General features: G+C 33.0%; 1 protein-coding gene across 3 annotated transcripts in view; it reads right to left on the bottom strand.

Moving 5' to 3' along the window:
- Positions 1-14,468, bottom strand: part of IBTK (inhibitor of Bruton tyrosine kinase) — a 97,042-nt gene that overhangs the window by 51,026 nt on the left and 31,548 nt on the right. For 2 of the 3 annotated variants that reach the window (XM_044246645.1, XM_044246661.1), the window contains exons 7-16: positions 12,337-12,454; positions 12,076-12,256; positions 9,703-9,826; positions 7,515-7,692; positions 4,237-4,414; positions 2,427-3,026; positions 1,227-1,313; positions 664-746; positions 551-588; positions 20-116 (exon numbers count right to left, since the gene is read on the bottom strand). In XM_044246645.1, coding sequence (XP_044102580.1) covers positions 20-116; positions 551-588; positions 664-746; positions 1,227-1,313; positions 2,427-3,026; positions 4,237-4,414; positions 7,515-7,692; positions 9,703-9,826; positions 12,076-12,256; positions 12,337-12,454 — 1,684 coding nt within the window. The remainder of the gene's footprint in view (positions 1-19; positions 117-550; positions 589-663; positions 747-1,226; positions 1,314-2,426; positions 3,027-4,236; positions 4,415-7,514; positions 7,693-9,702; positions 9,827-12,075; positions 12,257-12,336; positions 12,455-14,468) is intronic. The other variant, XM_044246652.1, reaches the window with a different exon arrangement.

Below are 14,468 nucleotides of genomic sequence, written 5' to 3'. Positions count from 1 at the left end.
AACATCCTCTTATTAATACCTTTTATCACCACAGCTTCATCAGTATAGAGGTAGTCCAAAATAACTTTTAGTATGTCAGAATGTATGGGCATTTCCAAAGCTGTACAAGTGGAAGCCTAAATAAAAAAAAATAAAATAATTAATTTTAAACTAAAAAAACTACCTCTGGAACAGAAAATCTGAATAGGGATAACATCAAATGCAAAAGAACATTTATAAAACACAAATCTAAAATGACATACATTTAATTTTAAAATGCCTTGTAACGTAGGGAAATCAAGAAAAATTGAAACAAAAACCAATCACACTGGTATTCCAAACACATGTCCAAATAATAAAGGGGAAATTCTGACCTACGAAGTTTTTCTGTAACAATTTTTAATTCGAAATATTTCTATTTTCCAGCACCCCAGCGCATAAATGAAGTTTAAAACAAAAGTGAAACTGACTTAAAATATGCAGTTCCCATTCTGCATTTCTTTAGTACATAATTTCGCCAAAACAAAAAGAAGTGTGATTACCAGCCATGTGGCTTCAACTTAAAACTTACCTCAATCCATGAGCTACTCAGCATACTATGAAAATATTCTGGGAAAGAAAAGGTACAATTCATTAGAACAGTTAATAATAATAAATCAGCAATTTATTAAAAAGTATACCTACCAAGTCTAGCACAAAGAACACACTTATGGCAAGTAAATTCCTTTCCATCCACTGATTTCATGGTCACATCACATAGAAATGAACTGAAAAATAAATTTTTTTAATTGAAATGAGAATGATTTCTTTACATATTTAGCAAATAGGGAATTTATTATAGGATTTGGCTTTAGTTGATTTTCTTTTCATTAAAGACAGCAGAAAACAAACAACTTGAGGACATACATACAAATAAAGTACTTCATCTCCTTCCATTTGAGGAAAGATGAGGGCCTTACAATAAAGATAATATTTAAAGGGAACTGAATACAGATAAATATTCAAAAAAAAGTTCTTCCTTCTAATTCCTTCTAATTTTCCTTTTGCATTACAGACCAGGTGTTAATAGTTAATATTTTATCCATTTACCTCAACATCTCTCCAACATTCCTAGAAATGAAGACTAGTAAAGATAAAATGGTATCTACTCATATATTTTGCTTCATATGTCAGTTAGAAGAGCTCTGTTTTCACACTTGGGTTTCAAAACCTAAGGATGAAAAGTTTATCTCCATTTCCTAACTTACCACTTTTTCTGATTTAGCTTCAATTTATTACCAGGTTTCTTCTCAATAACATTAATTTTTCCATTTTCAAATTTGACTCCATCTAACCTATCAAGAATAGATAAAAATTAACATTTGACGGACCAAAACAAACAACAGAAATCCAACAAATTACCTTATATATAATCATATAATTTTTATCACCCAGAAAAGGATCTCAACAAACTCTACTCTGTGATAAAAGAGTACCATATATTCTTCAATTTTACTTCAAAGTACAGTTGATTGTTGAACAATGCAGCAGTTAGTCACCACTATGTAACCCCCCCTTATAGAGTTGAAATCTGCATAAAAATTTTGACTCCCCTGTAACTTAAATACTAATACCCCACTGTTGACTAGAAGGCTTCCCAATAACATGAACAGATTTGTATGTTTATACTTTTCATGTTACATGCATTACATATTGTTTTTACAATAAAAGCTGAAGAAAATGTTAAGAAAATCATAGAGAGTATATATTTACAGTACCATACTGAATTTATCATAAAAAATCTTAATACAAGTGGATCTGCACAGGTCAAACCCATGATTCTCAAGGGTCAAATGCACACTAAATACAGTTACTGACAATAAAACATATCAAAGCCATAGCACAAAATCCTTCAGTGTTTTTAAACAGGAAACCTGATATATGATTCTCTCCTCTACCCCACACATTAGAAGTTATACTGCCACAAGCAACATACATACCTTAAAAAAAGAGAATTCCAAAGAATCTGGCTTAAATGACAAATCTATCTTAGGTACTTTACACTTGCTACACGACAGAACTACACCAACAATTTGAGATCACTATAATCCCTCCCTTTTATATACTGAGAAACTGAAGTTCAAAGAAACTAAGAAATCTGCCCCAGCCATAGAAGAGCTAAGAGGCATATATAGGTCTAACTCCAAAGACAGTACTTTTTCCAGTATACCACACTGCCTACCATTCCAGATTCCCATTACACAAACACCATGGAGAGTTCAAACCCACTAGCAGCCTCCATAGTTTTAATCCAGAGAGATCTACAGAGATAGTTTTAGCAAAAAATGGGAGAAAAAACACATCCAAAACAGAAGGAGTTGAGGGAGGGTAGAGGGGTAGTAAAGAAAAAGAGAATTTTTTAAAGGACATAAAGAGGTTCAAGAATAGATATTAAGGACAAGCCATACCTACTACTCAAATTACTGAAACCGAATTTCCTTGCAACATTTTGCAACATTCTTACAGGATCATCTTCCCCAACACTTTTCCCTTTATTGGAAGATTTTGGTTTGCTTTTCTGCTTTTCATTAACCATATGAGCTTGATTACTTCTGTAAACTTCAAATGCCGACTTCTGATTATCTTCATGGCAATTCACTTTATTTGAATGAGAATTCATAGTGCCCTGATATTCTTCTGGCTTTTTGTTTAAGTTTATTCTTGGTGTGAAGCCATGAATTAAAAAGTCACAAGTATCTGTGTATATAAATTGTAAAAGGTACTCAAACAACTCAGGATGAACCTTCTCCACCACAAAGAGATGGCATCCTGCAGAATCTTCATCTTTCCGATAAACATCTGTAAAGTCTAAAGAGGTCCCATCTGAAAGAAACAATTTCTGAAAAAAGTCAGAATGCGCTGCCAAAATATATTTATGTGCAGGGAAGATTCTATTGCCAACTTGAAATGTCACATCATGTATGTTGTCCGTTTCATCAGTTTCCCTTAAGAGTTTGCCAAACTCTTCAAAAAAGGATGATGAGGATACAGCTGGAATTTCATAAAGGCTAGAAATGAAATGAAAATCATTTTTACTTTCAAGAAATGAAAAAAAAAAAGTACCCCTAATCAATTCTCCTTTTAAAGTACAATTTCTTTTTTCGTTATTAAATTTACAAGATTTTAAATCTGGCATTTCTTAAAATATAAGAATATTGCAAAGTCTTATATACTATATCACACATTACAATGTTTTTATTCCTTTTTATATTTTTCTGCTACACTAAAACGACAAGATTTAAGTTTTCCTTCTACAGCAGTGTTTTCTATTTCTACAAGGAAATACCAGGATATAAATTCAAATGACCATTTCACAGAAATTTTTTAAATAATTGTAACTAAACACAAATGACTTTAAAACTAAAAATACCTAAAAAAGAATACAGTCCTCAACCTTTTATATCCTCTTATTTTATCCTTTATCCTTTTATTTTAAGTGAGGAAACTAAACCTACAAAGAACTGAGCAAATACTTCAACCAAATCCCAGAATGGGATAGAAACTCAGAAACTAAATATAAAGATAAATACACATACAGACATACAGTATGTTCTTTCAGTATTGTAAGATGATTATCACACCTTCCCAATCCACATTTCACCCTTCCAGGTAGGGGAAACAAACCTTTAGGTTTGCCCTGGATTGAGAGCTTTCTCAGAAGATGAGAGTTTTGGTGCTAATTATGGGACAGACCTGGGCAAACCAGGATGGATAGTCACCCTACTTCTAGGACTTCTTTCCAAGAGTACCCTTGATATTTATCTTAACCTGTCATCTCCCTACTAATGTGACTTAGAGAAGATTTGCACTGAGATTCAAACTCCCCTACAAACAACTCTATTACTACCTCTTCTTTTGTTAATTATCATATTCAAGTGTTAGAAATTTTTGCAAACAATTTAATGCTTATTATATATGTCTCAGAATCTTTGAACCTAGAGTACATCATAAAGTACTAAAATATAAACTTTGTGCATATACATATATATCTTTAATACTTTCAATAAGTAACAGTTTACAAACTAAGAGAAACACTTATCATTTCCACTGTAACAAATTCTACCTTTGAGATATCCAGGTAACATGATTTTATGTCTAAAGCCTCTACAAGTGTTGGCAAAAGCATTTCAATTAAATTTGCTCCAGGAGCTACTAAAAACAAAAGAAAACCCAGTGATTATTCCTTCTAAAAATGAAATTTAATATATACGAGTGTACCTTGTCTTAGGATCCGACTGCAAGATTGCAAAGTTGCATCCACTTGGGTCTGTGCTGACACTAACAGCTCTATGGGCAAAAGTAAGTTTCTCAAGCCGAATTCTTTCATATACACTATTTATATCAGAGACACAAGATGCATCTGAGGAGGAATTATGGAGATTTGATAAAATCTCTGCTAAAAAGAAAAAAAAAAAAAACTTCCATTAATGGAGGCTTTACTGAAACTCTTAAAATGGGTTAGGAATAAAGAAAATAGAAAAACAATTAAAATATAGAAATGTGTTCCATATATGTCTTTTTGAAGAAGTATATCCTCTCTTTCTTAAACACAATTTGTACCCTATGAACAGGTATTATACTGGAAATTTTGGTTAGTCAATTCTCAATTATCCACAACTTTATCTCTTTCAACAAAAGCATCTTCCACACTGCAACCAAAGTTATATTTCTAAAAAGCAAATCTAGTACTATACTGGCTTCTAAAATTCCTAAGCTTGCATTAAAAATATGTAAACTTAGCCTTTTGATAATTTGTTTGCATGTTTGTTTCCAAATATCTGAGTGACCATACTGTGCTATTGTGATACAGCAATCATCACTCTGTCCCTAATGATACAGTAGTGAACAAGACAGGCATCCCTACCATCTCAGAATATACAATCCAGCAGAGAAGACAGACATTTAAACAAATGATTGTTTCACTACAAGTCAGATTAAGGCTATGAAAAAAAGTATGAAATTTGCATGCAAAAAATGATTCTGGCTGTAATAGGAAGAATGCTGAAAGAAATTAAAAATAAAAACAAGATCACTTAGGAAACTATAAGAGTCCAAAAAAGAATAAATAACATACACTAAAGTTATAGCAATACAAGTGGAGAAAAGTGGAAAGATTTCAGAAATATTTGAGATAGAAGTGACAAAAATTGGATGATTGATCAGATACAGGAGTGGGGGGATGTGAGGTGTCAAAGATAACCATTTACTTAGAAAACGTTGAAAAGCAAATGTGGGAGCATGAGATCATGAAATCAGTTCTAGACCATTAAATATGACTAAGATACAATCCCAAGACTTTCAACATTTTAAAGTTTCAACATTTTGGTTACTCCATCAAAATTTACTCTATTTCAGTTTTATGGGGCTTCAGTAATCTTTCCCCAAAACTCAGTTACTGCAATTTCTACACTTTCAAACCTAACATATACATATTAGTATTTGTAAACTGTAAATAGTTATGTATATGTCTACTGTCACTACAAACTTATGAATGTCTGAAAACAGGGGCCTATCTTACATATATTTTGTTATAAATAAAGCATAGCCCTAATATCTGACACATAGTAAATCTACTTTAAGTTTGTACACTTATATAATCTATAAGAAAAAAAAAGAAATACAACAAATCAGTAATCACTTCACTGTGGCTTTATGATTTTGAAGAATAGGTTTATAATTTTCTGAATAATTTTAAATGTTCCTTATATATGTTTTACTATTCAATAATGAATTTATTCATTTAACAGACGACTTAATAAGGGACTACTGTGTCAGGAAATATGCTGAATGCTAAGGATACAGTGAAATAGTCAAGGTCCTTGCCATCTTACAGTCTGATAGAAGGCAAGCATTAGAAAAATTAATCACAAAGATAAATAAATAACAAGTAAAAATGACCTGTATCCTCAAAATACAAAGGGAATATGAAAAGTGACACAGGATACTTCAATTTAGATCCAGAGATCTGTGAAAATATCTCTGATGACGTATAAATAAACCTGAGATGTGAAAAATTAGAAAAAGCCCTGGTACTACTGAAAAAAACTGAAAACCTGAAGGTCAATCTGACTGGAGAGTGGTAAATGAAAGGGAGTTCAGAGACACAAACAAGGGTCAGAGCAAGAGCTTTCAGGAAAATGTTTAGGAAGTGGAAAAACCATTAAAGAGTTCTGAACACAGGAATATTGGAATCAGATCTTAAAAGACCATTCTGATAATCAATTAAGAATAAATAAAAAGAAATAAGACTATGATTAAGGAAAACCTAGTTTTTACAGTAGTCCATGTGAGTAGGGACAGGGTGGAACCAACAAACTGTTAAGTGGTAAATGAATTCTAGTTTTTCCAGCAGAAAAATCAACAGATTAATAATTATGGATGAAAGAAAAAAGTTGGTAACCTAAGTTAAAAGAACAATGCAAGTAATCCAAAAATTTATAAATTCATAATCAGATAAAATTAAGAATGAACTCTATAGGGTGCCTGAGTGGCTCAGAAGGTTAAGCGTCTGCCTTCAGCTCAGGTCATGATCCCAGGGTCCTGGGATCAAGTCCCACGTTGGGCTGCCCGCTCCTTGGGGAGCCTGCTTCTCCCTCTGCCTCTCCCCCTGCTTGTGCTCTCTCTCTCTCTCATCAATGAACAGAATCTTAAAAAAAAAAAAAAAAAGAATGAACTACGTAATGAATAACTTCTATTTTCAGTCATGGCATCTTAATTAAAGCTATCCTTTACATTCACCAAGTAATGAAATAAAACTATTTTCTATTCAGCAACTGTTTAATACTACTTTTATTTAATTCTCATTAATATAGACTTTGTTCTTCCCATATAATTTCCCTTTAAGCTATGAAATGTACGTTTTTGTTTTTGTTTTTTTTTAAGATTTTATTTATTTATTTGACAGAGAGAGATCAAAAGTAGACAGAGAGGCAGGCAGAGAGAGGGAGAAGCAGGCTCCCTGCTGAGCAGAGAGCCTGATGCAGGGCTTGATCTCAGGACTCTGAGGTCAAGACCTGAGCTGAAGGCAGAGGCTTAACCCACTGAGCCACTCAGGACCCTGAAATGTACATTTTAAAAACTTTAATTTTATATATATAAGTGGGTAAAATACACACACACATGTATAAGCCACTCAATTGGCTTATACACTCAATACACTTATACTTAAACACTCAATTTAGAGAAGAAGAGAAAAAATGGAGCTTGGAAGATGATTTAAAAGCATCTGGGAAGTTTTTTCTTTAAACTTTACACTTCCCTGGCCCTATAGTCAAGACCTCAGGATATACTGAGACAGATAAACAGTTGAAAACCAGATTTAAGTGAACTGAATTCAGCTTATCTGCACACACACACATACACACACACATCAAAAATCGAAAGAGGAGACTTAAAGGTAAAACCTAGTAACAATTGTCAAACCTAGTAATAAACACTTGTAAAATTAAAGGTTAACTGAAAGATAATTTATGCATTATTCACATACATGAACTGACCTTTCTTTTCAGAATTCTTTTTTTTTTCTTCAAACCATTTCCCTCTAAATCCTTCTCCATCCTGTGTGACAAATAAAATGTCTTTTCTATTTAAAGCAATGTCAGAAATGAAGACCTGGCGTGGATAGGCCCATCGACACTGCTTCAGAGAACTGCTGACTGATCTCCAGCAAAATACCTAAAATAAATCCAAATTACATTGGAATATATATTCCCATACATCACCTGCACAACCAAAAACTGAAATCAAGAAATAATATCTCTAAAACAAAAGCTCTGATTAATGTTTCATGTTCATTCTTTCACAGAAAAGGATACTATAAAAATCAATTTATTTTTAAAGAACTGTATCTTTCAGAAAAAGTATATTAAGCAAATATGAAACATTAAAAATATTTAAAAGACACTCCTCTTAAGAAGTATCATTCAGTATTACTTGTTTTTCACAAATTAATCTACTAAAATGATAAAGGAAAAGAAAAGTATGAAAGCTAAAATTTAGATATCACACTTGTTGTAGTACCATCTGTTTGCAAGAAGAATGAAAATCAGCCTACTGAAAATCTTTACTTTCTCAAGAAAAAAAGCAATGGTATGAATAACCCTATTTTATAACTAAAACACAATTTTACAGATAGAAAAATTAAAACAGAGTTCAATGGCTTCCAAATGGTTCTACAAACCTTAGTGTTCCTGAAAAATGACTGAGAACCTGCTGCACAGGGATGGAGAGAATAAAGAGAGGTATGGTCTTGAGTTTCCCAATTCAGCTTTATCCAGAACAGTAACTCTTACCTGCTTCATATATTTGCATTCCAAGAAAGATATTATTTGAAAAATTAATACTGCTGATTTTTAAAAGTTCAATTCTCCTCATATTTAAGAAAAGTAAAACACAAAATGGTACCTGCCAAGGTCACTCAAAAGTTACGTTAAAAATTTAAAAAAAAAAAAAAAAGACTATACTGATTGATTCCTTCAGAGATTGGTTTTCATAGTAAGATTCTAATTTTCCAGAAAGTAACAATGAAAGCTATAGACTAGATCCCTATTAATATAGATGAAACACATGTTAGAGTCAAATGTTTTTTACACTCAATATTTTATGTAATCCCATGCCACTGCTTCCTCCTATTAGTATAAAATTAGAGTTCTAATTCTAATATAGTTCCCTATATTAAAATGATAGACCACAGATTTATACCAGTAGATGGAGCTTTATGATTAATTCTGCAATTTCCAAAATGTATTTTATAGCACTTTATAAACCTTTTTGCTTATCAAAAAGCAGAAGGCAATCTGTTTTTCTAGCTACAGTGTAAAACTCTGTTACTAATATATAATATAATTTTAATTTAACAATTTCATTAGAGAAATGTACTGATATATTTGCATAGGGAACTAACTGAACTCTACTTTAACAGAAATAGATTAGCGATTCTTTCTACAGTGATCCACGAAGGCATTATCTTATATATGACAGCTATAATCTCTAAAAATATACATTATGTGTACATTTATTTAAAACTAAATCTGGGGGGCGCCTGGGTGGCTCTGTGGGTTAAGCCTCTGCCTTCAGTTTATGTCATGATCTCAGGGTCCTGGGATGGAGCCCTGGGATCAAGCCCCGCATCAGGCTCTCCGCTCAGCGGGGAGCCTGCTTCTCCTCTCTCTTTGCCTGCTATGCCTACTTGTGATCTCTCACTCTCTGTCAAATAAATAAAAAAAAAATTTTTTTAATCTTAAAAAAAAAAAAACTAAATCTGGGAAAAATTTTCTAATTATGAAACATTTTTAGTATCACCTGTTTAGCTTTTAATTTAAGAGGCAGTTACATAGAATATCTCCTATCTATGTAATTTGCTATCTTCATTAGTACTCAATATGCATATGAGATAATCCATCAAAATCCCCTATTGATTTCCATTTCAAGCACAGTAAATGAAATTTTAAGCTACAGTTTAACAAAGCTATACTGTGCAACATTAGTTAAATGTCATCAAACTTTCTTTGAAATACCAAGTCCATACTAATTAGTCAAAAGTGGGTATGTCAAAAATGGGTAGAGAAACAAAGTCAACACGAATCATCATTATCTAGTAATACATGTTCACATTATCAGGTCCCTTATAGTTATCAATTCAGAATAAAATTACTTTAAAACACTTTTGCATAAATATACACTCACCCTTCCAGCTCCATCCATTGCAAGAATGCAAATTTTTTGACCTCCATTTTCTTTCAAATTTTCAGGATCAACCTTGTATTCCATACGCCCCCCAGAAACAAGAACTTTTTTCAAGTTTAGTTGTCTAGGTGAAAAAGAAAATCCTTCATTAATATGTTCTTTAAAATAGACACACTCAATTTTAAAGAAATTACTAATCAAACAATAATCTAGGGTGATTACTGCGAAAGGTGAAGTAAGATGATTTGGCCTTTGGTAACCTTAGTCTCCCCTTTCTGTATGTGTCCCCTATATAATGACCGTTTCTTTTCATAGCAAGCACTTCCCTCCCAAATGCCTCCACTCATACATATACACACTTCTGACACCTAAAGCCCCACTTTAGAACGCACACATTTACTCTACTGGATATAACTGCTAAGACTAAAAGCTCCTAAGAGTATTTACATTTTAACAGATAAGAAAAACTTTAAACCTGAAAATGAAATAGAGAAATCCTTAATTTCAAATATGGACAAGCCTAAATAGCTATAGCTACCAGGAAAATCATCAGCAATGTTGCTGATTTAATAACTCATCTACTGGCCATTTCATTATACCTATACATGTGATATTCCTATACCACTGTGTGAAACTTGTCTATTACTACTCTAATCATTGTCCTCCCTTGCAGATATTTTGCCTGCATTAAAAGATTTTTACTTTCCAAAATAACAATCTACAACAAAAAATTTTCTTATTTAAAACCTGGATATAACTTGTATTTATGTAATTTAATGTTATCAGGGCAAGTTTTATAAATGTTAATCAGTAACAAAACCTAACATCCCACAAATCACCTCATGCTCAAAAGAAAAACCTAGTCAGTCAGTTCTAAGAAACACTTATTTTCACATTTTCATGTTTCTAAAACTAAAATATGACCTACAACTAATACCCTTCCAATTGTTACACATAGAAGTAGGTTATATACATATTGTTACACATAGAAGCTGAACTGTGACAAAGTGATGGCTGACATTCTCTGTTCATGAGCTTATTGCATGGATGTTATGTCTATGAAGTACTATCTCATTTACAATAGCAAAAGCAGATTCTGTTGCATTTCAGTATCAATTTAAAAACCTGACTGCTTATTTAAAAATTCACGTGAAATCTCTAGAATTCCTGCACACTACTGCTTCCACTAATTGAGTTATACTCTTCCAGGTATTTGAATTTCATTTTATTTGTTCCAAGATCTATTTCTCTACTTGTATTTATTACTGTAATCACAGAATGAAATATTAAATAAACTAATAAAATATTAGTCTTAAAGGACTTTTTTTTTTTTTAAAGAAGTTGAATACTTTGGAATGACACAATAAAAATGCACAGCAAGGGGCACCTGGGTGGCTCATTGGGTTAAGTCTCTGCCTTCCGCTCAGGTCATGATCTCAGGGCACTGGGAACAAGCCCCACATTGGGCCCTCTGCTCAGCGGGGAGTCTGCTTCCCCCTCCCTCTGTGCCTGCCTCTCTGCCTACTTGTGCACGCGTGCTCTCTCTCTTTCTGTATCAAATAAATAAAATCTGTTAAAAAAATGCATAGCAAAAAACTGTTGTCAAATCAGAAACAAATTAATCAACTATATAAGACTGAAATATATGAGAAGTAAAGGACTCTTACCATATTAATTTACCTCACAATTGATTTTAAGAGCTTGCTCCCTAAACTGTTCAAATGAAATCACAGATGACACATTATAGGTATGGTTTATGCACAAAAGCTAGGGAACTCCAATTGGCAGACCCATCCATACTTAAACTTATCCCTGCATTACCTGACCTTTTCAACAAGCCAATCAACTGCTAATCTACTGCATGCTACTATAACCTACTTTCAAGTAACAAGAGGCTACACAATTTTAAAAATAAAAAATATACCAGTCAGTTACAAACACAGGGACAGAGAATCCATGATATGTAACTTTTTTTTTTTCAAAATAAATAGGTACATAACAAAAAAAGGCTACATATGAACCAATGATGATTGCATCACAAACCAAGAACTATGATTAATCTAGATCTATGTATCTGAAGCATAAAAAAAAAGAAGGAAAATTTATAGGTCACATTTAACCACACGGTAAATATAATTCAGAAATACTTTTTTATGATTTGCAGAGAACTTCTACATATATTTCCTGGGTGCATGTCAGAGACTAAGCTTATCAAAGGCAAAAACTCTTAACTTTTCCTTTCAGCTTTAAAATCTCTTTGTCCAGTTTTCTTCATCTGACACTCCAGAGCATTGCATAAAGTGAATCCTGAGAGTTTTGCTGGAAGAACTGAATTACTATTAAAGTTATATTTCTTTACAAAAATACACATACTTAGACGCCATCTTCTTGCACTGATAGTCTGCAAGTAAGTAAATATCTCCTCTTGTGGTAACACAGACTGTGGCCCCATCACTTGCAGCAACCAAAGACAAAGTGATATCCTTATGATGAAGGGCAGAGACTTGACGAGGAGCAGTTACATACTTTTCTCCATTGGGATCTGGCAAATAACCTAAAAAATTACACAAATAAATCACAAAATATCCAAAAAATTCAATTTATTTTTCAGATAATGTCATCAAGATTTCTTACCCAGTTGTCCACCATTTAGCCCCATAGTGTAAACAGCTTCTCTAGTCCACAGCACTGTATGAAACCTGCCTGCTGCTACTCCAATGATTGTCCTTCCTTTTAAATATTTTGCCTGCATCTATTCAAAAAGACAATTAAGACAACAGTTTATTATATTATTAAGAACGAATACAATATTCCAAAGATCTAGTAGACCAGAGTAGCAAATATATGGCACACTAACTACCAGTGCCCCCTTAAGTTCTAATGGCAGAATTCATGAACAGATCTTAGCACTAACACTTAGACTCCAACTCTTCTCAGAACACAGGATATTCTGATGTAGCCACTTCACGTCAACAGTTTTATCATATAAAAAATTAACACGGTAGAAAAGCCAGATCATCCAACCTGTCACCAAGCAATATGCAAAACAGGCATTCTATCAGAAAATAAAGTACTTTTAAATTTGACATATTCAGGGTCTCTCAACAGTGGCACTAATGACATTTTCAGCCAGATGACTCTTATTGATGTAATGTATTACACTGATTTTTGTATGAATATTAAACCACCCTTGCATCCCAAGAATAGCCAAAGCAATCTCAAAAGAAAAAACCATAACTGGAGGTATCATAATTCCAGATTCCAAGTTACATTACAAAACAGCAGTAATGAGAACAGTATGGTATTAGCACAAAAAAAGATATATAGATCAACAAAATAGAACTGAAAACCCAGAAATAAACCAATTATATGGTCAATTACTCTACGACAGAGGAATGAATGTTTACAATGGGAAAAAGACAGTCTCTTGGTATTGGGAAAACTGAACAGCAATACGCAAAAAATAAACTAGACCACTTTCTCTCACCATACACAAAAATAAACTCGAAATGGATGAAAGATCTAAATGTGAGACCTGAAACCACAAAGATCCTTGAAGAGAACACAGGCAGTAAGGTCTCTGACACTGACCATAGAAACTTTTTTCTAGGCATGTCTCCTGAGGCAAGGAAAACAAAAGCAGAAATAAACTACTGAGACCACATCAAAACAAGAAGTTTCTACATAGCAAAGTAAAAACCAACAAAACTAAAAGACAACCTATGGAATGGGAGAAGATATCTGCAAATAGCATATCCAATAAAGGTATAGTATCCAAAAATATATAAAGAATTCATACAACTCAATACCCAAAAAGCAAATAATCCAATTAAAAAATAGGCTTAAGACATGAACAGACATTTCTCCAAAGAAGACATATAGACGGCCAAAAGATTCATAAAAAGATGCTCAACATCAGGGAAACAAAATTCAAAACTACAGTAAGATACCACCTCACACCTGTCAGAATGGCTAAAATAAAAAACATAAATAATAAGTGGTAACAAAGATGTGGAAAAAGGGAAGCTCTCTTGCACTGTTGGTGGGAATGCAAACTACTGCAGCCATTGTGGAAAACTGTATGGGGGTTCCTTAAAAAATTAAAAAATAGAACTACCCTATGATCTAGGGATGGTACTATTGGGTATTTACCAAGAGAATATAAAAACACTAGTTTAAAGGGATACATGCATCCCTATGTTTACTTCAGTATTATTTACAATAACCAAACTATGGAAACAGCCAAGTAGTCATCAAAAAAGGAATGGATAAAGAGGTACACACACACACACACACACACACACACAAACAGAGGAATATTATTCAGTGATAAAAAAGAATTAAATCTTATTTGCAACAACATGGATACAGCTAGAGAATACAATGCTGAGGGAAATAAAGAAGTCAGTTAGAGAAAGACAAATTCCATATGATCTCACTCATATGTGGAATTTAAGGGGAAAAATGAGCAAAGGAAAAAAAGAGAAAGACAAATGAACCAAGTGAGTGGGGATTAAAAGAGTATACTTACTATGTCAGGAAAATAAAAAAGAAAATGAAAAAAAAAAAAAGAGAGAGAAAATACTGGACATATTCAGAGTCTCCCAACAGTGGCACTACTAACATTCAGCCAGATGAATCTCTGTTGTAAGGGACTACCTTTTAAACTGTAGGTTTAGCAGCATCCCTGGACTCTACCTACTAGATGTCAATAGCACCCCCACTCCAGTTGTTACAACTAAAAAGGTCTCTGCACGTTGTCAGAT

This window comes from Neovison vison, chromosome 1, assembly GCF_020171115.1.
Source record: "Neovison vison isolate M4711 chromosome 1, ASM_NN_V1, whole genome shotgun sequence".
Taxonomy (NCBI): domain Eukaryota; kingdom Metazoa; phylum Chordata; class Mammalia; order Carnivora; family Mustelidae; genus Neogale; species Neogale vison.
The sequence above is the reverse complement of the archived record's forward strand: the minus strand, read 5'-3'. Positions and strand labels throughout refer to the sequence as shown.